The following is a 24,479-nucleotide window of genomic DNA, read 5'->3' as shown; positions in this document are numbered from 1 at the left end:
AATCTTTATACTACCACTTTCAACAGATTTTGATCAGTGGAGTTGTGACTACATTAATGCAAGTCTGAAGATAGTTTGATAGCTAACAAGAACCTTTTCGGTGATTTTTCATCCATAGAAATTAATCTTTGCAGCCAGCTGGACTATCTGCAACAAAGAAAGAAAGAGCTTGAACAAAATATGGTTAGGGTAATTTAGTCATTTTATATATTTTAGTTTTTATTTTTATTTTGAACCAAACAAAATATTGAGACATAATTCAGTTTTATTAATCTTACACCAATTCTCTATCTTCCAGTTTTTATCTCTCAGTTTCAGCCCTTCTTTCAAAAGCTACCTAAGTAACATGAATATTCTTTTTTTTTTTTCAATTACGAGTCAACCAACATTCAAATCCCACATGGCAATAAATTCTAATAAAATTGAATTTGATTTTGATTTATTTTTCTTTCTTAGCAGTTTGAACTCTCTAATTCCCTTCTCATTTTATTTTCTTTCGTAAACCCTCATTTTCTTAGACTATAATATTCCTTCTCTTTGTAGTTCCACTTTTTTTTTTTGGTGACTATTGTAGTTCCACTTTGTCCCAACTATTTTGAATACCAGAGCTTGATTAGTAGTTTAAGAATAAAATAGACATTTTATTTTTCTTTTTTATCTAATTTTGGTTGGTGACTTTCAGAGTGCATAGTTAGATTTTTTAGTAGGTATAGATAATTTTAGATGTGCTTAGTTCCATTATGAAAAATATATGAATTTTTTATTTGCATCTTTAGCATTTTACATTGCACTTTTCGTAGTGGTAATTCGTTGAGAAAAAAGAACGAGTAGAAGGAGAAGTGAGAGGACCCGAAATAGGAGAATGGAAGGAGGTTTTGGTTTTTTATTTTTGTTTTCTCTAAACTTTATTTTAGGTCTCAAAATGCACACTGAAAATGGGAATACATTTTATTGAACCTTGACTTTCAAAAATGGTAAAGAAAACAAAAGCTAGTTTTTATTTTTTTAGTCCAAGAATACAAAAATAATGAGTCAATGATAGCCAATAGGTGCTGGAGCCTGTTTCAATTGCTTTCCTTGATGATGAATATCCTGCATAAGGAAGAATATAATATATAAGACCAAAATGCAAGTAAATATATGGAAACAAATTAAAATAAGTATGAGACGAGCTGAAAAATCACGTACAGTTATCTTGATGTAAAGTTGATAGTCGAGAACAGTTAGATAATTTTCTCAACTATCAACTTTACATGAAGAAAACTGCACGTGAGTTTTCACGAAACGCACAGAAGCAAAGTGATTGACGTCTCTATGGTGAGCCTCATCAGCGCGAATGACAGTAATAACATCCTTGAGAGTTGCATCCTTAGGAAGCCTCCAATAGTCAATTGCAATAGCAGGAGCAGGGACATTCTGGACTTTGCCAGTCTCAATTGCCTTCAAGTGTTGTGTGTAAGAGATGAGAGCCTCTTCTTCCAAGTACCCAACAAACCTATGCGCTGCTTTTGGTGAGATGAGGTAGAACACAAAGAAAGCATTGAAGAAAACTCCTTGAGCAGTAATAACAAGAAGCCTCTCGTGCCAGCTGGGTTTCACAAGCTCCACCATGGTCATCAGGTGCATCCTCTCGTTCTCTGCCTCCTCAAGCAGTGCTTTAATCCAACCTCCACTGTGTTCAAACTTCCTCAGAGACTTGAGGTGCAGCAACATCCCTCCTACCATTCCAGGGACACCTGCAATTGTTTCTAGCATCATGGCATGGCACCCGTACCGCTCCTGCAATTATATTTGTTAGGAGCTTAGTCTTTTTAAGAGTATAGATAAGAGACTCTTAATTATTTTATTATTTCAACAGCATATTCAAATTCATGTGGAATAATCACACACACCTTGAAGTACAAATCCGAGAAAACCCTAAGAAACTTGACACTCCTGTATGCAAACTTGTCTGCAAAGGATTTTGGCACATGGTGCTTGCTCACGTCAATGGACACATCTGCTTGGTAAGTGTCCCATGGCTGAAAGAGACATCATTTACAAACATCCTCGCTCATCAAACTACAATAATAGACATTACATATACATCGTGTTCTGTTGCAAGATTCTTAGTTTCTTACCATGAAACAGTTCCAAGGCCACTCAGTACCATCCTCCCTTTTAACCTTTGGCCTTGTGATCCCCCAGTAACTTGAAACCACACCATTGTTGTTGTTGACTTCGCTCTTCTTCTCCTCCGAGTGCTGCTGATCCTTTATCTCAGGCATGGTGGAGGAGGAGAAGCAGCGGCACTGATAGTTCCGGCCACTATTAGACAGAGCTCGTGCCGCGAACCTTGTTAGAGTTATATACTTCATGTTGAGAGAGCTTCAATCTCAATGTGTGTGTGTGTGTGAACAAAGTGGCTGAGACTCTTCCATTTTATATATGCATGAATGCATCATTATGCAGATGGCAAGATGATGGGATTATATATTAATTTATTGTTGGAAAATTATGATTATGAAGCTTCCAGACTAGATAAAATATTGTAATGAAACCATCAGCAAACTAATCCCATAAGTAAACAAATATAAAAGTGAACAATCAGAGGATTCTAGAACTAGACATCATCAAAGAATCAACGTAGTTGTGTGATTGTTATTGGCAGTTAAATATTAGAAAGTAGAAACTAGCATTTCAACTTTTGACTGGTTTGCTAATTTTATAATATCCTTCCTTTAACCTTGTCCACCAAGTTTTTCTTAAAACCAATATATCAAACTAACAGATTATTTGCTAAGAAGTTTCGTTGTACCGATTTCTGTGAATGAGGGAGGGAAAGAGAGGCCGTATTCCGTATACACTGTATACTGTTACCCTGTCTTCAACATGATATTGGATATTTTTATTTACTATTCAACATGCTTCGTCAAGAATAGCTTCAGTGCTTAAGATAAAATAACATGAACAAGTATTCAATTTCCAACAATGATACATGATCAATAAGTGTTGATCCAAAGTGTTAGTTAAATCAGATGCAAATAGGCCAGTTAGGTCAATTTTGTTTTATGTAAAATCGAATTTCGCATTAGTTTTTTTTTCATTTATCTTATGTTAAACTTTTTTTAAAGTAACAAAGATCAAATTTTAAACATTTTTTTGTAGTTTATAAAAATTCTGATACGATATAATAAATTATGAGTTAAAAAATGAACATTCAAGATAAAATATTACTAATTTCTCAAACACAATACACTCATACTATCCAGAATAACCATCCGGGTATCAGAGATAATAAATATCTGATATCCTACTGAATCGAACATTTCTATATCCCCATTGTACATATTGTACAGATATTCCATTGGCTCCCTGTACTTTCTCATAAATTATTTGTTCAAAAGCTTTATCCAATAAAAAAAGAGAACAATTATATTATGCATACTTGTTCTAGGTTGGGTCGATTATGATTGTAAATAAAATCAATTCAAGCGGACTTGATTTGCACATTTCAAAATTACCCTATTAGAGTGAGACGAGGCACTCAGTCAATTATATGACTCCTATGTTAGAATTAAGAATTAATTAATGAATTATTTGGTCCGAAAATGCACACTGGGAATACATTTTATTTAACCTTTGGATACATAAATCGTTTATAAAGCAAAAATAATGACTCAGTGATAACCAATAGGAGCTGGAGCCTCCTTCAATTCCTTTCCTTGATGGTGAATATCCTGCATAAAGGAGAAGTGGAAAGAAATCAAAGAATGTTGATGGAATTGTAAGATAGAGAGTTAGTTGTTGATTGAGACTTACAGAAGCGAAGTGATTAACATCCCTATGGTGAGCCTCATCAGCACGAATGACAGTAATAACATCCTTGAGAGTTGCGTCCTTTGGAAGCCTCCAATAATCAATGGCAATGGCAGGAGCAGGGACATTCTCAACCTTGCCACTTACAATTGCATCCAAGTGCTGTGTATAAGAGATCACAGCTTCTTCTTCCAAATAACCAACAAACCTGTGTGCGGCCTTTGGTGAGAGAAGGTAGAACACAAAGAAGGCATTGAAGAAAACTCCCTGAGCAGTAATAACAAGAAGCCTCTCGTGCCAGCTTGGTTTCACAAGCTCAACCATGGTCATGAGGTGCATCCTCTCGTTCTCTGCTTCCTCAAGCAGTGCCTTGATCCAACCGCCACTGTGTTGGAACTTCCTTAGTGACTTGAGGTGTAACAACATCCCTCCCACCATTCCTGGCACAGCTGCAATTGTTTCTAGCATCATGGCATGGCATCCATACCGCTCCTGAAATTACAATCATACATCTCTTTAAATTCTATCTACCAAACAATCATCAAATCATTTGTAGGACAGACCTTGAAGTACAAATCTGAGAGAACCCTGAGAAATTTGACACTCCTGAAGGCAACCTTGTCCGAAAACGTCTTTGGCACGTGATGTTTCTTCACATCTATGGACACATCTGCGCGATAAGTGTCCCATGGCTGAAAGTGGCATACATCAGTTATCACATATTCACAGGACAAACTACGAGGCAAAAAATCAGGTACAGTTAACTTAACTTCATATGAAATTAATAGTCAAATCTGTCAAATTATTTAACGACTATCAGCTGAAACTTTAGGTTAAGTTAACTGGACCAGATCTTCCAAAAAAAAATACATAACTGATCAGTGTCCTGTTGCAAGATGCTTACCATGAAACAGTTCCAAGGCCATTCGGTACCATCTTCCCTCTGAACCTTAGGCCTCGTGATCCCCCAGTAACTCGAAACAACGCCGTTCTCGTTGTTGGTGGTGGTGGTGGTGTCCTCCTTTTTCTTCTCTTCTGAGTGATGCTGATCCTTTATCTCAGGCAGGGAGGACATCTTCCGCCACCAGAAGCTTCCGCTTCCGCCGAAGGCGCTTCCACCATGGTGGTGTGTCGCCTCCACGTTCTCCAGTTGTCTGGCGATCGTCACCGTGGAGAATTGGCGGTGGTAGATCCGGCCACCGGTGAATAGAGCTCGTGCCGTTGACCTTGCTAAAACGACGTACTTCATGTTGAATTAACTAGAATCTTGATGGGTGTGAGCAGAGTAGGTGGGAGTTGGCGCAATTTATACTGAAGTGTTATTCACAAGTTGCAGATATTTGTTTAGCGATGTTTGTGTTCAATTTTGAATTTGCCATTTTGAAGAGAATAGTTTCATTATTCCACGAATGAGGGAGGAAAAGTCCGAGGAAGGTCAGAGGGATCGTGACCATGTGCTTTTACAATTATTTCTGTCTGGCTGCTACATTTTTTATCCGTTGGATTGGATTATTTGCGGCACTGATTGGCTTCATGTACTATGACTGCCACGATTTACAAAAGTTGGTCTGCTCTGACTGCAATTCGGCACAACAATTTTTACTTCATCAAACAGTGTTATTGTTTTAAGGACCAAACTTGTTGGTACCTATACCAGCGAATACTTATTATATTTAGAGAAAGACAGAAAGTCTAGCACTCAACATTTTTATTAAAATTTAGTTTTATAAAAAAAAAAAAGTAATCTTATATTATTAGATAAAATTTTATATTATTAAAAATATCAATAATAACTAATTAATAGTTATAAATTATAAAATTTACAAGTTCTGTGGCACTTTTTTTATATTTATATAAAAATATTTTTAAAAAAATAATAGAAAAAAAGAAAAAATTATAAAAAAATCTTTGTCTTTTTCTTTTATACATATTTTTATCTTTTATTATTTAAAAATATTTTTTAGTTTTTTATCTCTTTACAAGTTGAACATATATATCTTTTCATTCATATGAATATGTCAGATTCAACAAAAAAGTCTTATATAATTTCTGTTATATATATCTTTTAAAATGGGATAAATTATCTCTTTTTCTTTAAAATAATATGACATATAAATCCTTCTTCTCTTTTTTTCTACTTCTACTCACATACGACTATTTTTATTTTTCTTCTACCTCTTTTACCCTTCTTTTTTGTTATTTTTCAAATAATAACAATCAGTAATGTTAGAGAGTTAGTATATTTTGTGATTTATCATTAATTAGTCATTATTAATATTTTTAATAATTAAATACAGACTAAATTTTTATAAAAGTACTAACCTTGAGACTTTCTCAATAATAATAAACATTTTTACCAAATCAAAACAAAGCAAATAAATAGCAACATTGAATACATTGGACAAATCGAAACAATGCCATGAACAATCTCTTAAATCATGAATAAGTCATGACACAATAATATCAAATTTAACTAACACAAAACACATTTATTAATTGATTTAAAGTGCTCCAACAACAATGCTTTTCACAAGTTTGTTTCTAATTTAAAATAAGCTACAACAACATACTACAAAATTAGAAAATCAAACAAAAATCTTTCAAATATTAAAATAACATTAAATTCAACCAACACAAAACACATTCGTTAATTCCAAAAATTAATTAATTAGATGAAATTAGAAGAAAAAAAATTCTTTAAAAAAAAGCTAAAACCAAAAAAAACTTTATGTTGACCTAATTCCTAAATCAAAGATTAAAAATTTTTCATAAAAGAATACAGGTTCCAATTAGTTATAAAACAATAGCCACAAAATCTTTCAACGCTTCCATGAATTCATTTCTATAGACGGGCTATGGATTGACATGAATGAAGTTTCTAATTTTTAATTATTAACTTAAAATTAATAGCATATAAATCTTTAATTTTTAGTGAGATTTTTCTACCATGACTTTTCCTTTTTTTTGTTAGACTTTATCTACGATGACGACAATGGTACAATTTTCATATTGGATCTGAAATAGTAGTAATACTCACTAATACAAAAGTTTAAAGTATTAAAGTATTAAAAATTTGTTGAAAGTTAGCCCAGAAAAAAAATGCAAGGTGCGCATTAATTATGTACCTTTTTTTTTTCTTAGCGTGTTTTTTTTTGTTGTTTTTCTATTATTATTTCTGTTGTTGCTGTATTTTTTTTATTTCTTTGCATCTTCTTTTTGAATTCTGATGTTATTGTAATATTTTTATTTCTTTTTTTTTTGTTTGTCCTTTTTCCTTTTTTTTATGTATTTATTTTTTCTAAGAGAATAAAAATAAAAAAATTATGAGAAGATAAAATAAGAAGAAAGAAAAAAAAAAGAATAAAATCAAATAATAATGATGAAAAAAAAGAAGAAAATGAGAATTTTTAATTGTGCGTAATTTATCAAAAAATTACATTAAAACTTTTTAAGTTTGACACAATAAATGTTTAAATTTTGACACTAATTTTTTAACGATAACACAAAAAAATACTTAACTAATTAGAAATTATCAGAAATAAAAATAATACCAAAATTTCTTAAAGATAACATTAAAATTTTTTAATCATGGCACCGAAAATTCTCTCATATATCTTCTTCTTCTACTTCTTTTTCTTCATATTTTATCATTTTTTTCTAATATCTTTTTCTTTTTCATTTTCATGTTCTGCTATTGATACAATTTTTTTTGTGTCTTTTTATGTTATATTTTAAAATAGAGGATTTTATCGAAAAAAATTTGTTTTAAACTTGAATTATATATTATTAAGTGCTAAACAACAAACTATTTTACAATGTGGAGTTGAGATCAATTTAAATTATATGTTTATCGTAATAAAATTTTTGTACTTTATATAATAAATTTTGGTATTATTTCTATTTTATTTCTGTGTTTCATATAAAAAAGTTCGTTGTCATTCTTCATCATCATCATTATTATTTTTTGTGTTATGTTTTTATTCTTTATTTATTTTTTTATAAAATTTTTAAAATATACAGACAAATAAGTAAACAAAGAAAATAAATAAGAACAAGAAAAATATGTAAAAAGAAGAAGAAAGCAATATCGATGACAACAATGACGACGATGATGATGAATGAGGAGAAAAAAAAAAAGAAATAGAGAAAGAAAATGAACGAAAAAAAAATAAAGCGCGTATATATCATAACTTGAACTTGGTTACATAAAATGCTTGATTGTCTAGAATTACTGCACAAAAATGAATTTAACACTTTAAAGTTGCGGTTGTTTGCAGACATAAGATACTAAGACATGGACATAGAGACAGAATCATATTTGAGACATGGACACATATATTGTATATAAAAATACCGAAATTAGTGTATTTATTTTTTTATTTTTTATTATTCCTATCAATTTTTTATAATTATATTTTTATTATTATATATTTTTTTAAGTTTTTATGTGAAAAAAATATAGTAAATTAGACTTTTATAATGTGTTCTTTTTTATATTTAGTTTATTACTAAATAAAATACAAAAATAATAATATTTATATCTCTATTTTTTATATCTTATTTCATAACCAAATGCATAAATTTTAGAATAAGAGAAGAAATTAGTCAAATTTTGTCCTTAATAGATGAGATATGCAATAAAATTTATTAACGTAGATCTAACATGTAGCTTATTATAAACTATTTATTAAACATTAAACATGAAATGTTGTCAAACTTAATTTGGTCAAATCTATTAAAAATTTTGATAATTGTTACGGCCCAACCCAGTTGGTGGGGCGGTTGACCCGGCCCACAGGTAACTCGATCTATGCGATCGAATTGGTGCGCACAACCCGTCCGGCCTTACGACCCGGACACACACCCCCGCTGCCAGCTGCATGACAGCTGTAGGGAAAGAAGCTTCCTGAAAGGAGGCCTCCCCATGTGGGGCCCGCCCTACTAACAGGTTATATAAGGGGAGGGTCCTACCCCTCCCCCAAGGTACGTCATCATACCCTTTACTCTCATACCACCTGCATATTTTTCTGACTTGAACGTCGGAGTGTCCTTGCAGGTGGCACCCCCCTCATCTCATGAAGAGCTCGAGAAGTCGGAACTCACGCCTCACACGCCCCACATCCAGATGAAGGTTGGGACCCACCTTCACACTCAGAAGACATCCCCGAACCGTCCGAAAACCGACTAGCCGGACATTGGCACCGTCTGTGGGGACAAGTCGATATCGACTTTATTTTGGGCCCAGTAGTGGCGGACGACGGAGGCGAGCCCCGCGGGGAGGGAATGAACCCAGAAGCGGGAGGGTAGCCACAGGGGCTCCCTCTCGCGAGCGCACCAGATCCCCCCTGCGGCAACCCGAGAGACGACCCTTTGGGGGAACAGGTAGTGATAGCGCTAGAATAATACAAGAACTGCGTTACAGAGTGTAAAACTTAGAACGGGAAGTGGCTAGCAGAGAGCGCCATCAACCGACTCCGAGTCAAGAGCGTTCCCGATCTCCTCAAAGGAGAGAGAGGAGTCTCCGAAGAAGTCGTTCCAGGCGCACTCCAAGCCCCCCGGACAGAGTCAGAGAGCCAGGAAAGTAGGGAAGTACCCAGGAGATGACGAGATCCCGTGATTTACTCCCGATCACCGACAGGAGACACCGTAGAGGAAGACCGAGAAGGCAGTAGAGAAAGACCAAGGAGAAGCCGACCACAGCAAGAAGACAACAGAAAGAGGTCAAGGAGAAGCCGACCACACAGAGAAGACAGTAGAGAAAGACCGGGAAAAAGGCGACAACTGGTGGTCATGGGAGCAACCCCTTTCCACCATTCAATCTTGGAAGTCCGGCTACCGAAGCACTTCGATAAGCCAACGGACATGAAGTATGATAGGACCCAAGACCCCCAGGAGCCCCTAACGACCTTTGAGGCTAGGATGAACCTGGAAGGGGTGGGCGATGAAGTAAGGTGTCGCGCTTTCCCTGTAACCTTAGCAGGGCCGGCAAATTGTTGGTTCAACGCCCTTCCCCAGGGCTCGATAACCACCTTTGCCGACATCAGTCGGGCTTTCTTGGCTCAGTTCACCACACGAATCGCTAAGGCAAAGTACCCAATTAATTTGCTAGGGGTAACTCAAAGGATCGGCTAGCCGACCCGAAAGTACCTGAACAAATTCAACGACGAGTGTTTGGAGATCGACGATCTAACCGATTCGGTGGCCAGCTTGTGCTTGACGAACGGGTTACTGAACGAGGATTTTAGAAAACATCTCACTACCAAGCCTGTGTGGACAATGCAAGAGATTCAAAATGTCGCCAGGGAGTATATTAATGATGAGGAAGTCAGCCAGGTCATGGGGGCCAATAAGCGGCAACTTGCCTACTCCAGTGTTTGCCCACCCGGCAGTGGGGAAAGGTCAAAGGAGCACTCCAAAGACGGAGCGCCCGCTAAAACCTTCAAACCGTTTGCCCGGGTAGGGAAGTTCACCAACTACACCCCCTAGCAGCTCCAATCGTTGAAGTCTATCAACAGATCGCCGACAAGGGCATCCTGTCTAAACCCCGACAACTCAAGGACAGGACGGGAAGAAACAAAAACCTCTATTGCGACTATCACAAGGGCTATGGGCACAAGACCCAAGACTGCTTCGACTTGAAGGATGCTCTGGAGCAGGCCATTCGGGAAGGAAAGTTGGACGAATTCTCTCACCTTATCAGGGAACCAAGGAGGCGGGATCATGATCGGTCCAACGAAGACAAAGGCCACACTGTAAAGCAAAGACGAGAGCCCGAGGAGAATAATGAGCGCGGCCTCATTGTTGTAAATGTGGTAGTCGGTAGAGATGCTCCCCCCAGATCGAAGTCAGCTAGCAAAAAGGACGCCAAGGTCTTAGCTATGTCCTCAGGCTCCATGCCATCCGCCCGGAGGGTACCATCGATATCATTCGGCCCTGAAGACCAATGGGTTGACGACGTCACGGAGAACCCTCCGATGGTGATTACAGCTAGGGTTGGAACCGGCATAGTAAAACGGATCCTGGTGGACACGGGAGCTGATTCGAACATCATGTTTTGCAATGTGTTTGATGCTTTGGGCCTACGGGATACCGACTTGAGGGGCCACCAACATGGTGTGGTCAGCCTAGGGGATAATTTCATCAAGCCTGACGGAATAGTGTCCCTCCCGATCTTCATTGGCGGAGGCCGGGGGAAGAGATCGCTGATGGCGGAGTTTGTTGTCCTGAGGGACTCCACGGCCTACAACCTCATCTTAGGAAGGATAACCATCAACGAGTTTGGAGCGGTGATTTGCACCAAGCTACTGTTAATGAAATTTGTTGCTGATGATGGATCGGTAGGCTCCATCTGAGGAGATTTGGAAGCGGCAGTCGCGTGCGACAACGCCAGCCTCTCCCTGAGGAAAAAATCCAAAGAAGCATCCGGTGTCTTTCTCGCCGACCTGGACGCCAGGGTTGATGACAAACTTAGACCGGAGCCCGAAGGAGACCTCGAGAAGTTCAGGGTCGGCGACTCGGAGGAGAAGTTCACCTTCGTGAACAGAAACCTGCCCCATGATTTGAAAGAACCTTTGGTGGAAATGATCAGAGCTAACGACGACCTGTTCGCCTGGACGCCGGCCGACATGCCGGGGATAGACCCCGGTTTATGTCACACCGCCTAGCTGTGAGGGCAGAGGCCAAGCCAGTTGCTCAAAGAAGAAGGAAAATGTCTCGAGAAAGGGCGAAAGAGGTGGCCAGGCAAACGGCCAGCCTACTTGAAGCGGGGTTTATCCGGGAACTCGACTACTCGACCTGGCTGTCGAATGTAGTTTTAGTCAAAAAGCCCAGCGGGAAGTGGAGAATGTGTGTGGATTATTTCGATCTTAACAAAGCATGTCCCAAGGATTCCTTTCCCCTTCCCCAACATTGATGCTCTTATGGATGCGGCAGCGGGGTACTGATATCTGAGTTTCATGGATGCCTATTCTGTGTACAATCAGATACCGATGCACCGACCAGACGAAGAGAAGACGACATTTATAACCCAAAGAGGAGTGGAGGCCAACCCGGAGAAGTGTGAAGCAATCCTACAAATTAAGAGCCCGAGATGTGTGAAAGAAGTCCAAAGGTTGGCAGGAAGACTCACCGCGTTATCCCGTTTGCTCGGTGCGTCGGCAGCCAAAGCCTTGCCATTCTTCTACAAATGAAGAAGGGGATTGTGTTTGATTGGACCCCGGCATGTGAAGAGGCCTTCAAGCACTTCAAGGAGATAATCTCGGCACCGCCTATCCTCGGGAAGCCTAAGGGCAAAGAAGCACTATACCTGTACTTGGTAATAACAGACGAGGTGCTAGCGGCGGTCTTGGTACGAGAAGAAGGAAAGGTCCAACAACTAGTGTATTTTGTAAGTAAAACATTACAGGGAGCGGAGCTGAGGTACAATAAGCTGAAGAAGCTAGCATATGCACTCCTGACCTCTCCCGTAGGCTGCGACAATATTTTCAAGGACACCAGGTAATCATGAGGACGGACCAGGCAATACGCTAGGTGCTCCAGAAACCCGATCTGGCGGGAAGGATGATGACCTGGGCTATAGAGCTGTCTCAATACGACTTGCAATACGAACCCAGGAATGCGATCAAAGCTCAAGCTATGGCTGATTTTCTAGTAGAAGTAACAGGAAACCCTACCGAGACACTGAACACATGGTGGAAACTCCATGTGGACGGAGCATCCAACCAAACATCTGGAGGAGCAGGGATCATCCTGGAAAATCCAACTGGATTCGTATATGAGCAGTCAGTCAAGTTTGAATTTCCGGTGTCAAACAATCAGGCCGAATACGAGGTCTTGTTGGGCGGCTTAGTCCTAGCAAGAGAGGTCGGAGCCACCAGATTAGAAATATGTAGTGACTCGCAAGTCGTGACCTCGCAGATCAATGGGACGTACCAGGCCAGAGATTCGCTATTGCAGAAGTATTTGGAGAAAGTCAAGGAGTTGAGCAAGCAATTCGAAGAAGTCACGGTGCAGTATGTACCCAGAGAGAGAAACACACGGGCAGACGTCCTGTCAAAACTGGCGAGCACAAAGCCAGGAACGGGGAACCGATCTCTCATTCAAGGTTTGGTAAAAGAACCGGCTGTGACCTTGCATTTATCCCAGGAAGATCCCTCCTGGATGGACCCAATCACCGATTTCTTAGAAAGCGGTAAACTTCCTAGTGACGAGAAATCGGCAAAGGCCACAAGGCGAGAAGCGGCCAAGTACGCAATCATAAAAGGCTAGTTGTTTAAGAATGGCCTTAACCAACCCCTGTTGAAGTGCCTGCGTCCCGACCAAACAAACTACGTGTTCAGAAAAGTCCACGAAGGATGTTGTGGTCACCACATCGGAGGGAAGGCCTTAGCCAAAAAGCTCGTCAGAGCCGGTTATTACTGGCCCTCTATGATGGCGGATTCTAAAGAATTCATGAAAAAGTGCAGAAGATGCCATGAGAATGCCAACTTCCACAAAGCACCAGCAGCCGACTTGAGCCTACTAACGGTTTCCCAACCTTGCTCGCAATGAAGAATCGACCTGTTAGGACCCTTCCCGATCGGGCCAGGGCAGGTCAAGTACCTAATAGTGGCCATTGACTATTATACAGAGTGGGTAGAGGCCGAGCCGTTAGCTAGTATATCCTCGGCAAACTGTCAGAAGTTCATGTGGAGACAGGTAATAGCCAGGTTTGGAATCCCGGAAGTCGTCATCTCGGATAATGGGACGCAGTTCGCTGATAAGAAGTTCGGAGAGTTCCTTGTCGGCTTGGGTATAAAGCAAAAGTTCTCATCAATGGAACATCCCCAAACTAATGGTCAAGTTGAGGCTGCGAACAAGGTTATCCTACAAGGCCTCAAAAAGCGACTTGACCAAAAAAAGGAAGCATGGGCAGACGAGTTAGCGTCAGTCCTCTGGTCCTACCGCACAACTCAGCAGTTTTTTACTGGGGAGACCCTCTTCCGACTCACATATGGGGTAGAGGCAATAATACCTGTGGAGATTGGTGAGCCGAGCCCACGGCTACTCTTAGGAGGGGTTGGGGAAGCCGTAGAAAAGGATTTGATAGACGAGGCCAGGGAGATGGCCCATTTATCAGAAACGGCGTTAAAGCAAAGAATGGCCCTGCGCTACAATGTGAATGTGCTCAAAAGAGAGTTTGAACAGGATGACCTGGTCCTAAGGCGCAATGATATTGGGCTCCCGACACCAGGGGAAGGAAAGCTGATGGCAAACTGGGAAAGCCCATATAGAGTAAAAGAGATGATCGGCAATGGGGCCTACAAGTTGGAACGGCTGGACGGCAAAGAAGTCTCGAGAACATGGAACGCGGGCAATTTGAGAAGATTCTATTCCTAGGCCAAACCCACCGACCGGACAACCAACCTGCCGTTCCAGCCTACTTAGTACGACATTACTTTATGATGGATTATTTGTCCTTGTCATATATTTGCTATCATTTTATATTTGGACCATTTACCACTACTATTTATCTACTACTTGTCATCTCCTTTTCCCATTCATTATTATTAATTAAGCTACCATGACGAGTAAGCAATTTCATAACAACACGGTGCCCTGGGACTGATCACCCCGGGAACCACGAAAGTAACGAACGCCATAATATGCGACTGTTGAAATGATAAAAGCCACAACCTGGCTTCACTAATTACCGGCAAGACGGTAAAACGTTCACAAGCAAACAGTTAATACCAACAAAACGGTAAAAGAACATAAAGATACTTAAGCGCCGACAAGGCGGGAAACAAGCGGTTTGTCACATGCCGATCAGGCGGCAAACAGATTCAAACTGTTCAAAAGGATTACAAAGTTTACAAAAGTTACAAAAACAAACAAGTTACAAGAACACAAGTCACTTCTTCGGCATATCAACGATCATGCCATCCCTAATAGTCTTGAAAACGCCAACAGCTGAGGTGTCAAAATCGGGAGCCAACAGCTTTACTTGAGCTTTGAGGGCCTCCTCGGTCATCAAGATAGCGTTCTTACCCTGCTTCACAGTGTCTTTGTACTTCTTAAATTCAGTAGCTTCACCCTGGGCCGCCTTGGCCGACGAGAGAGCCTCATCGCGTTCCTTCTCTAGCACGACCACCCGACCCTGAGCAGTGTTAAGTTGACTTTTTAGCGTGAGCTCTCACTCGGTAAGACGCGCCACAGAGGCGTCAGCGATCTTGACCTTTTCTTTAGCAATCTTGACTTCCTCCTCAGCAACCTTGACCTTCTCCTCGGCTGTCTTGGCCCTCTCCTTGGCAGCAGCAAGTTGCTCCCGAAGCAACTTCACCTTATCTCTATACTTGGTGTTGGCCTTGACAAAGGACTCAAGTTTCGTTTCCAAAGACCGCGTTCCCGCCTTCCTCGCTATAGCGGCTCTTCGGAGCAAAGTGCGGTACATCCATCTCGCTTGCGAAGCGAGGTCCCACCGTAAAAGAAGTCCTCCATGCCGGGAAGCAGCTGGGAATCGATAAAGTTTCCGGCATCAAAGTTCTTCTCCATAACGATGAGAACCCCCTCAAGACTGGAAGACGGCCTCTTTTTTCTTGGATTGTCAACCAACACCTTAACTTCAAGACTAGAAGACGACTTCTTTTTCCTTGGATTGTCACCCTCCTCCTCAGCCTCCGGGTCCCCCTCTGGTCGGGGTCCCAAACCAGTCCCTGCCTCCTACTGAGGACCCGAAGCGGCGCTGGTTCTGGGCCCTTCCTCCTGGGTAGGTTGGGACTGGACCTCAGGCTCAATGACGTCGTTAGCCGGCACTCCCTGGGCAGGGGTAGCGGAGTCATCATCACTGCCATCAGCCAAGAAAGTATTGAACAAGGTATCAAGTCCTGTTACCTCGGCAGACATTGACACTGTAACAAGATACGGAAACCTGTTAGTCGTCAAATTGGCCGGATAAATAAGGGTAAGGGTAAACACAGGAAAATTACTAGACGGCTACTCACATATATAATTCCTAGCCATGTCCCGATCACCCATAAGGAGATGAGGGTTAACAAGATTCTTCCCCAAAACAGCCAACAATACGTCGGCAACCCTCTTATTCTCAAGAGATAATCCCTTATACGTTATTTTGGTAAAGGCGTTAGCTCTCGCCCCAAAACTCTAGTAAGTCGGTATGCGACGTTCCTCTTCTAACGTCAACCAAAAGGGGTGCCGACCTTCCGCCAGGCGAACTTTGAAATACTTATCCTTAAAACCATGATAAGAATCTTCGAATATGCCGAAGATTCTTTGGCCTTGGGCCACCCGGAAGGACATGAAGCCCTTTTTAGCCTTCCCCTCTTTCAAAGGATTTGTTAGAGTAAAAAGAAAAAGAAACACTTCAACGGAGACTGGCAGCTCAAGATACTCACACACCATCTCGAAACAGCGAATTGAGGCCCAACTGTTCGGATGCAATTGGGACAGCGCCACGTCACAACAGTTAAGTAACACCATTTGAAAAGGGGAGAAGGGGAGGCGAACTCCCAGGCGGGTGAACATGGCCTTATACAACCACATCCAATCGGGGACCTGGGGAGAGTGCATATTTAGTTGGAATATTCGTTCGTTGTCGGCGGGAACGAAAGCTGCATAATTAGCCTCCTCGTCAGTTCCTCCGCAAAGACAATCGGCCCGTCGGAACTTGTCAAGTTCCTCCAGGGACATTTGGTTTGGGGTTTCCTTCACATCTGAAATCACCCAAGCATATCGGTCATAGGGCGCCAGTCTCACGACCCTCACGACAGAACGCTGGGTCATACCTACAGTGGGGCACCACCTAATATTAGTCTAAGAAGCCGGGAAGCCGGTAATAATACCAGAAACTATAATTCACCTATTCAACAACTATAAAACAATGTATAAATCTACAGCCAAGAGCAAGTCCAGAAAAGCAAAATCCTAGAATGGTAACCCCCTATAGTATTTTCCTAATGCTAAAACGCCAGCAAACATGCAATTCAAATCAAGAGTGCAATGCACATGCAAAATCAGGAAGATGAACGACGAAAATAAACAACTCTACACTAATACTAGAGAAAAGAATATGGAGCTTACCAGGGTAATGGCGATGATCAGGGAGGATCGAAAAACTAAGAAAGATCTGGACAAAGCAGGGGCTTGCAGTGAAGATTTTGGGGAGAGAATGGAGAAAGCAAAGGAAACGCAGCGGCAATACAATGAAACTAAAATGAAACCAAAGGAAAACTAAAAAGAAACCAACTCTAAGAAGCGCGAAGGGCAGGGGTAAAATAGTCTTTTCTCGCGGGATTTTGAATTGCCCATTAACAGCATTAAATGCTCGGCACGAGGAACGAGATGACAAAAAACGTTGCCTAGTAACGAACAGGCACACACGCCTTTGGAAGGCGCGTCCTCCATACGGACGACCAACCAGACGACGACACGTGAAAGAGAAAACAAAACGCGCCACCAACGGCGCTCACGGCCATAGCTGGCGCGTTGGGGGCACTGTTACGGCCCAGCCCAGCTGGTGGGGTGGTCGACCCGGCCTACGGGTAACCCGATCTATGCAATCAGATCTGCGCGCACAACCCGTCCGGCCTTACGACCCGGACACGCGCCCCCGCTGCCAGCTACATGACAGCTATAGGGAAAGAAGCTTCCTGGAAGGAGGCCCCCCATGTAGGGTCCGCCCTACTGACAGGGTATATAAGGGAGGGTCCTACACCTCCCCTAAGGTACGTCATCATAACCTTTACTCTCATACCACCTGCATATTTTTCTAACTTGAGCGTCAGAGTGTCCTTGCAGGTGGCACCCCCCTCATCTCACGAAGAGCTCGGGAAGTCAGAACTCACGCCTCACACGCCCCAGATCCAGACCAAGGTTGGGACCCGCCTTCACACTCAGAAGACATCCCCGAATCATCCGAAAACTGACTAGCCGGACAATAATTAAAAAAATAAATTAAAATATATAATGAATAAAAGTCAAAGATATTAAATATATTTACAAATAAAACTATATATATGTAATTAAAAAAATAAATATAGTAAATATGAATTTTTAAATAAAATAAAACATATAAATTTAAGTCTACATTATTGTATTTTTTTAATATAATAAAACTATATATTTATATATTTTCATAAGTTTTTTTCAGTGATTAGAAAGAAAACAAACAACAACCAAGAAAGGAAAAGACAAACAAAATACTGCTTAAGAAAGGTAGTCTCGCTGAATATTACTCTCAAATTTCTTCCAAGACAACGGAATCTCCACTTAGGGAGAAAGGGTCCTCATTGTAGTCTTTGACAGGATAGATGTCTGCTACTGTATTTGTATCTCTCAAGATCAATCGAAGATCAGCATGCCATTTTCAAGACATGATATCTTGGATTTTCAACACTAAATGATCAATAAAACCATAGTAATCCTGTAAATTATTGACAATAATAAAGGCCTCTACACAGCCTGTCTCACATATAATATCTCTTTGTCTCGAGTCTCAAGCTAAAAGAAAGCCTCTCCAAATACCAAACAATTCTCCTTGCAGAGTACTATGACTCTCTTCCAATCTCTGCTAACACAGGCAAAACCAACTCGAGCACCATTGCCATGATAATTAGCATCACAATTAATCTTAAAGGTACCCACCGAGGAAAAATCCAAGAGCTACTAATAGTGGAGGGGATAGACACTCGTTGCAACTCAAAAATATTTTGGAGCTCCATTTCCAAGGACAAAGCCATACCAGTCACCTCGTCCGTGGTCCAAAAGGCTTGTGGGGATATAAGATCTTGTTATTCCTCGAACGCCAAATCCACCAGAGACTAGAAAAGAATCTAAAGGGGCGCTATTTGCTATTATGTAAGAACTAACTCATCAAATCCAGTGGTTGGCCGGAGATCTCCAAAGCTTGCCAAACTAGCTGGGCTTTTGGACAATTCAAATGCAATGTAAAACCGATTCCTGATCTGAGAAACATCGTGGACAGCTATCCATGAGCGAAATACCCGTCCTAAAACGAAATGCAGCAGTAGGAAAAGCCTCCCGAAGACATAGCTAGGCCAAGAATTTGTGCTTTTCTAGAACATGTTGTCGCCAAAGCCAAAGTCAATTCCCCCTATCGTCCCAACTAAACATCTTCTTACTGAGCCAGAAATAACCACTACGTGCGTCATAAACCTTTGAAGTCGCACCAGTCCAACAACAACCGACCTTTGAACCAACTTGAACATCCGAATTGTAAGAGTTGATGTTGTTCTGTAGAGACTGATTAAGAGAAGAATAGATATTCTCAAGGTTCCATTGTCCAGATGACCAAAAGTCCAAGATTCAAAGATCCGAATCAGAAATGTGAACATAATTCATCTCATGATACAGTCGCTCCTCTCTTCTCCATTTCGAAAACCAAAAGTTCTGTTCTAAATCCCTAATGCACCAAATAAAACCTTTCTTTAAGATATCCCAAACTCGACATACACTCTTCCAAACATAAGATTCCCTGCCTTGAGACCAACTGAAGAATTCATCCTTAGACGAATGGTATTTCTCCATCAACAGTTAAATCCATAGCTTTTAGAATGGTGAAAAAGTTGTCAAGAAGAGAAATATTAGTACAAAAAGGATCTCTAATTTCCATCCCCCCAAACTTCTTAGGGGTGACCAACACCTTCCAGTTAACTAGATTCAGGCCTCTACCATCAGCTTGACCCTTCCATAGAAAATTTCGCATCATGGATTCTATCTTATTAGTTACTCCTTTCTTATTAGTTACCCCTTTAGGGAAGAGAGATACCTGCATGTGATAAGTAGGAATCGCAATCAGTACTAAATTGAGCAAACAAAGTTTGCCCGCCTTATTAAGCAATCTCCCTTTCCAGCTGGCTAGCCTTCCCCGAATCTTATCCAAAATATCGTTGAAAGTTGCTTGTGTCACCCGAGAGTGATTAAGGTTCACCCCTAATTACTTGCCCAAGTTCTAGACGAATCTGATGGAAGATACTCCGGTGAAAATCTCTTTTTTTTTTTGTCGCTGAAACATTCCTGGAACATAGCGCTTTAGATTTCTCTACATTAACCTTCATCCCAGAGGCTTTGCAGAAGTTTTCCAAAGCTACCAATACAGTTTGAACTTACTGTTTTTTGGCTTTATAGAAAAGAAGCAAATTATCGGAAAACATCAAATAAGAAATTCTTGGACCCTCTTTAGAAACCACAACCGGCTTTCACAAGCCCCTATCAACTTGTTGATTAATAGAATAGGACAATCTCTCTATACGCAACACAAATAGATACGGTGATATATGGTCTCCTTGCCTAAGATCCTTGCTCGGAGTGAAGCTATTTAATCTATCTCTATTCCAGAGGATAAACAGCGAGGAAGCAGTGACACAATGCATAATTAGATTGACTATCAGAGGAAGAAAGCCAAAACTCACAAGGGTTTGTTTCAGAAACTCCCAATCCACTATATCGTACGCTTTCTCCAGATCAATCTTAAAGGCCATGGTGCCTTTCTTTGACTTTATCTTCTTCATGAAATGGATAACCTCTTGTGCTACAATAATGTTGTCTGGAGTTCCTCTCCCCAGAATAAACCCTCCTTGAAGGGGCCCAACAATCTCTTTGAGATGAGGACGAAGTCTATTGACCAGTACTTTCATTATAACTTTGTAAACCACATTACAGAGACTAATAGGTCGGAAATCCTTCATGGAAACCGGATTTTCTACCTTCGGGATAAGAACCACAAGAGTTTCCATCATCCTTGGATTCATATCCAAATCAAAGAACGCATCACGAACCATAGTCCAAATATCAAAACTAACAATCTCCTAGTATTCTTTAAAGAAGAAAGCCTGAAACCTATCAGGGCCCGACGCCTTAAAAGAATGCATATTGAAAACAACTGACTTAACTTCTTCAAAAGTAACTGACACTGTGAGGCTACAACAGACTTCATCATTCAAAAAAGGTAGCAGCACATCACCAAAACAACCTAAATCCACATCCTCTGACTGGCAGAATAGGCGTTAATTCTAAATCTAACTTATTAAAGAATTTAGAGTGTACTTAACTTTTGTCAAATCAAACTAATTTTTTTGCAGACAGTCTAATATTTTTTCACCTGTATTTAAGAGTCCACATAAATCTTCACATATGCAATTAATATGTGATCCCCAAACCTAGTATTTTAGGGATATTTCTAAAAACACTAAAGAAGAAAAAAGTAATGAAATACCACTTGTTAAATGGTTATATAAAAGGTTTAATTATTCGGTAGGTTTTTATAATTTCATCAAATTTACAATTAAGTTTCTATATTTTTTTTTTCAATTTAGTCTCTCTCTTGATAAAAACGTTTGAAATAACAAAATATTTAGTTAAAAAAAAAACAAATATTCTCACTATTACGATAGAAAACCTAATTGAGGACACCTCCATATTTTCAAAATACTAAAAGAACTCTTGGCATTTTGTTCCAAAGTCAGAGAGTCCTAGCTTTATGTTATTCTCAGAGCTCCTATTGTCTCGTCTAGCCACGTTTTTCGTGCTCGTTGTCCGTCGCATTTTTGTATCGTTGTCCGTCACGTATTCCTTGTCTATCGCGTGCATGTCACCCTCTGCTTCATCCATGGGTCGTTCGCCGCCATCATTGCTCGTCCGTCATCACTGGTCGTCCGCCATCAGTGGACCCATCACCTCGCCGCGCCGCGTCTCTGTCCCTCCCTTGCTGCCTAAACTGTAAACCCCGGTTAAATTAGTCAATAAATTAGTTTTTATTAAGGAAGATTAGAAATGCGGATATTATATTAAATTAGGATAGAGCTCATCGAAACGAGAATTTTGACACTAATTTCGAAGAAATCGGTCCAATATTAGACCGAACGGGACGAACCGGTTGAACTGGACCCAAACCGGACCATGGGCCCAACTGGGCCAACCTTTAAATAAACCCAAGGCCCATCTTTTCCCCATTTTTGGCTGAAGTAGCGTAGCAAGCGTACAGGGAAAAGAAGGAAGAAAATCCCCCCAACGCTTATGGTGATTTTAAAATCCCGTAACTCCTCCGTCTGAGCTCCGATCGCCGTACCGTTTACAGCCACGCATCCACCGCGTCGAGCTCTACATTTTTACCGGAACAATTTCATAGGTAAGCTCTTAAATATTCTCAGCCACTCTTTTCTCCCAATTTTCAAAATACAGGAAGGGAAGTTGAATTTCTTTAATTTCTGATGTTTTAGAATCCAATTAGCTTGAGAAAAACGTTCACTCTTGCTTACGTGAAGCTTGGGTAAGGTGAGGATACGATAATTCTATTTTAATTTCATTGAATTTAAGCTTTGAGTATTAAGTTGGGTATATATGTGTTATAAATGTGTATTAGGTTGAGAATAAATAATTAGAGCTTGAAATTGTGAATATTGGAACTTGGAGGAAGCTGAGCTTAGAGTCTGTTAAATTTTGAGGAGCTGCCTTGGTTTTAAGTAAATTGATTTGGTCATTACGTGAAAATCGGCCAAGGCATGGTTTAGGTTTCTTGCATTTAATATATAATGTTCTGTGAAAACTTAGGCTAGATGACCATAGGATAAGTTGGAATGCAGGTGTATATTTAATGTTTAGTAATGGGTTGATGAATATGCTTGGTTTGGTTTGGTGATTTGTTTGTAAGATGATATTGGTTGCTAGTTGGATCTTTGAAAGGATATGTGATTGAATTGTTGATTATATGGCTATATTTTGGTTTGGTTGAATGATGATTGATGAAAAGATGTGGAGCTTGTTGAGGATTATTGTTGGCAATTTGGATTGGTGGTAATAGGTTTGAAAATAATTGGGATGGAAATTTTGAATGAAAAATGAGGTATTTTGTGTTAAAAGCCTAGGATTTATGAACTATGATTTTTAGTTGAATTTTGGTTGTTGGATTTGAATATTATATGAGTATAATTGTTGATCTGAGGTAGATTTATTGTGGTGATTGTTATGATGATGAGGAATGGTATGTTGAATTGGAAAGAATGCAGGTTTGGACCCGAAAATGGTGGCAAAGTCCGAGTTTTAGAGGAGATGCTGCCGAAATTTTATAAAAATTAGAGATTTTGTTTATATGATTATTTAAAAAGATTTAGATTCAAAGGTTATATGGTTTGATTTTGAGTTATTAAGAAAATGAGCATGTTTTAAGTTTGATTCATGTAGAAAAGAATGAATTATGTTTTGAATTGGAACTATTGATGGACGGAATGGGAGGTGTGGTAATGAAGGATAAGGATTGAATATGATTGATGTATGATGATGAATGAGATGCGATTGAGAATGATGTGGATGTTGATGAATTATAATTGAATTATTTATATGGCTTATGAATTTGAATAATCTGAGATACGAGATTTCCTAGATTAAGTGCCGTGGCTTGCCACCACGTGTGCCAGGTTGAAAACTCGATACTCTGTTGACTTTACGACGTAAGTATGACCGGGCACTATATAAATTCCCGGGAATGTTACCCCCATTGAGCAATATTGATTATTTTAGATAAAGCTATGCATAGACTCTTGGGGATGCACGTCGGGGGACAGTCTAAGGACAATTCAGACTTGTCGGGTTGGCTGGATAACTGACAGATGAGCCTCATCAGCCATAGGACAAGCATACATCATATGCATATTACTTGAACTACTTGCTTGTGCTTTAATTGGGTGTACCTATATGTACTTGCCATGCTAAATGTGAATTTATTATCTGCAGTAATTGTAACCTTCTTGTGTTTGTCTTTATCCGTCTATTTGTCTGTGAAAATGCATGATGGAGTTGGAGGTATGGAAGAACGGCAGTATGGGACTTAGATTTAAGATTAAGTTAAATTAGGTTTAAATATTCTTAGAAAACCACCTTTTATGGCTCCTATTTAATACTTTAAGCTCTATAATCTGAGTGTCGACGTTCTAGGATTGCCTCTGGCATTCCCAGGACCTTATATATTATGTGTGTGGCACCTTTACCATACTAAGAACCTCCGGTTCTCATTCCATACTATGTTGTTATTTTTCAGATGCAGGTCGAAAGGCATCTCGTTAGGCGTCTGGAATCTTGAAGCGGAGTGGTTATTGAGTAGTTTTGCTGTATAGTGATGTATATATAAGTACTTGGTTTTCTCTCCGCATAACTTGTTTATGGAGAGGCAGGACTGTGTATATGAACTTTTGGATTTTGGATATGTATATATATGTATATATGTGTGTATATTCTCCGGCCAGTCTTGACTTCGCAGGTTGAGTCAGGAGCTCGTTATTTTGTACCTTTGACTCTTTGTTCCTATTTTTGGTTACTTTACACTTGACAGCTGTAGCTTTCTTAGCACGCAAGTTAACTCATTTCTCGAGCGTTGCGCTTTTATTTCGCGATTTTTATTTCCTCTATTCTTCAAGACTCCTAGCATATTATAATTCTTCTGCTATTATATATATATATACATTTTATTTTAGAGGTCGTAATACCACATCACCTCTATTTTACGACTTAAGCGTAAAGCTCTGTGTGGTAGGGTGTTACATAAACTGCTAGTCATCGTCCTCATATTTTAGCTCTGCAACAACATGTGATAATTTAATTGATTCATGTTATCATTAGTACAATTTACATCCGGTTATACTTGTAGCATTTTTAAGGGAAAATGTGAATGCAAA

At 39.9% G+C, this 24,479-nt stretch overlaps 3 protein-coding genes across 3 annotated transcripts; 1 reads left to right on the top strand and 2 right to left on the bottom strand.

Annotated features, from left to right (window-relative positions):
- Positions 1 to 855: 855 nt before the first annotated feature.
- On the bottom strand, positions 856 to 2,844 carry LOC107631641 (alternative oxidase 3, mitochondrial). Its single transcript, XM_016335150.3, has 4 exons — positions 2,121 to 2,844; positions 1,893 to 2,021; positions 1,291 to 1,779; positions 856 to 1,092 (listed from the first exon to the last, which is right to left on the bottom strand). Exons 1-4 carry the CDS (start codon positions 2,355 to 2,357, stop codon positions 1,033 to 1,035), a joined length of 915 nt encoding a protein of 304 aa, XP_016190636.1. The 5' UTR covers positions 2,358 to 2,844; the 3' UTR covers positions 856 to 1,032.
- Positions 2,845 to 3,578: 734 nt separating this feature from the next.
- Positions 3,579 to 5,370, bottom strand: LOC107631640 (alternative oxidase 3, mitochondrial). Its single transcript, XM_016335149.3, has 4 exons — positions 4,703 to 5,370; positions 4,362 to 4,490; positions 3,802 to 4,290; positions 3,579 to 3,719 (listed from the first exon to the last, which is right to left on the bottom strand). Exons 1-4 carry the CDS (start codon positions 5,045 to 5,047, stop codon positions 3,660 to 3,662), a joined length of 1,023 nt encoding a protein of 340 aa, XP_016190635.1. The 5' UTR covers positions 5,048 to 5,370; the 3' UTR covers positions 3,579 to 3,659.
- Positions 5,371 to 11,983: 6,613 nt separating this feature from the next.
- LOC148572665 (uncharacterized) lies at positions 11,984 to 14,175 on the top strand. Its single transcript, XM_088507680.1, has 3 exons — positions 11,984 to 12,294; positions 12,411 to 13,043; positions 13,350 to 14,175. The coding sequence occupies exons 1-3, from the start codon at positions 11,984 to 11,986 to the stop codon at positions 14,173 to 14,175; spliced, it is 1,770 nt and encodes a 589-aa protein (XP_088363806.1).
- Positions 14,176 to 24,479: the final 10,304 nt, after the last annotated feature.

Source organism: Arachis ipaensis, chromosome B3 (assembly GCF_059453495.1).
Source record: "Arachis ipaensis isolate K30076 ecotype BB chromosome B3, ASM5945349v1, whole genome shotgun sequence".
Classification (NCBI taxonomy): domain Eukaryota; kingdom Viridiplantae; phylum Streptophyta; class Magnoliopsida; order Fabales; family Fabaceae; genus Arachis; species Arachis ipaensis.
This window is presented reverse-complemented; position numbering and strand designations above follow the sequence as displayed.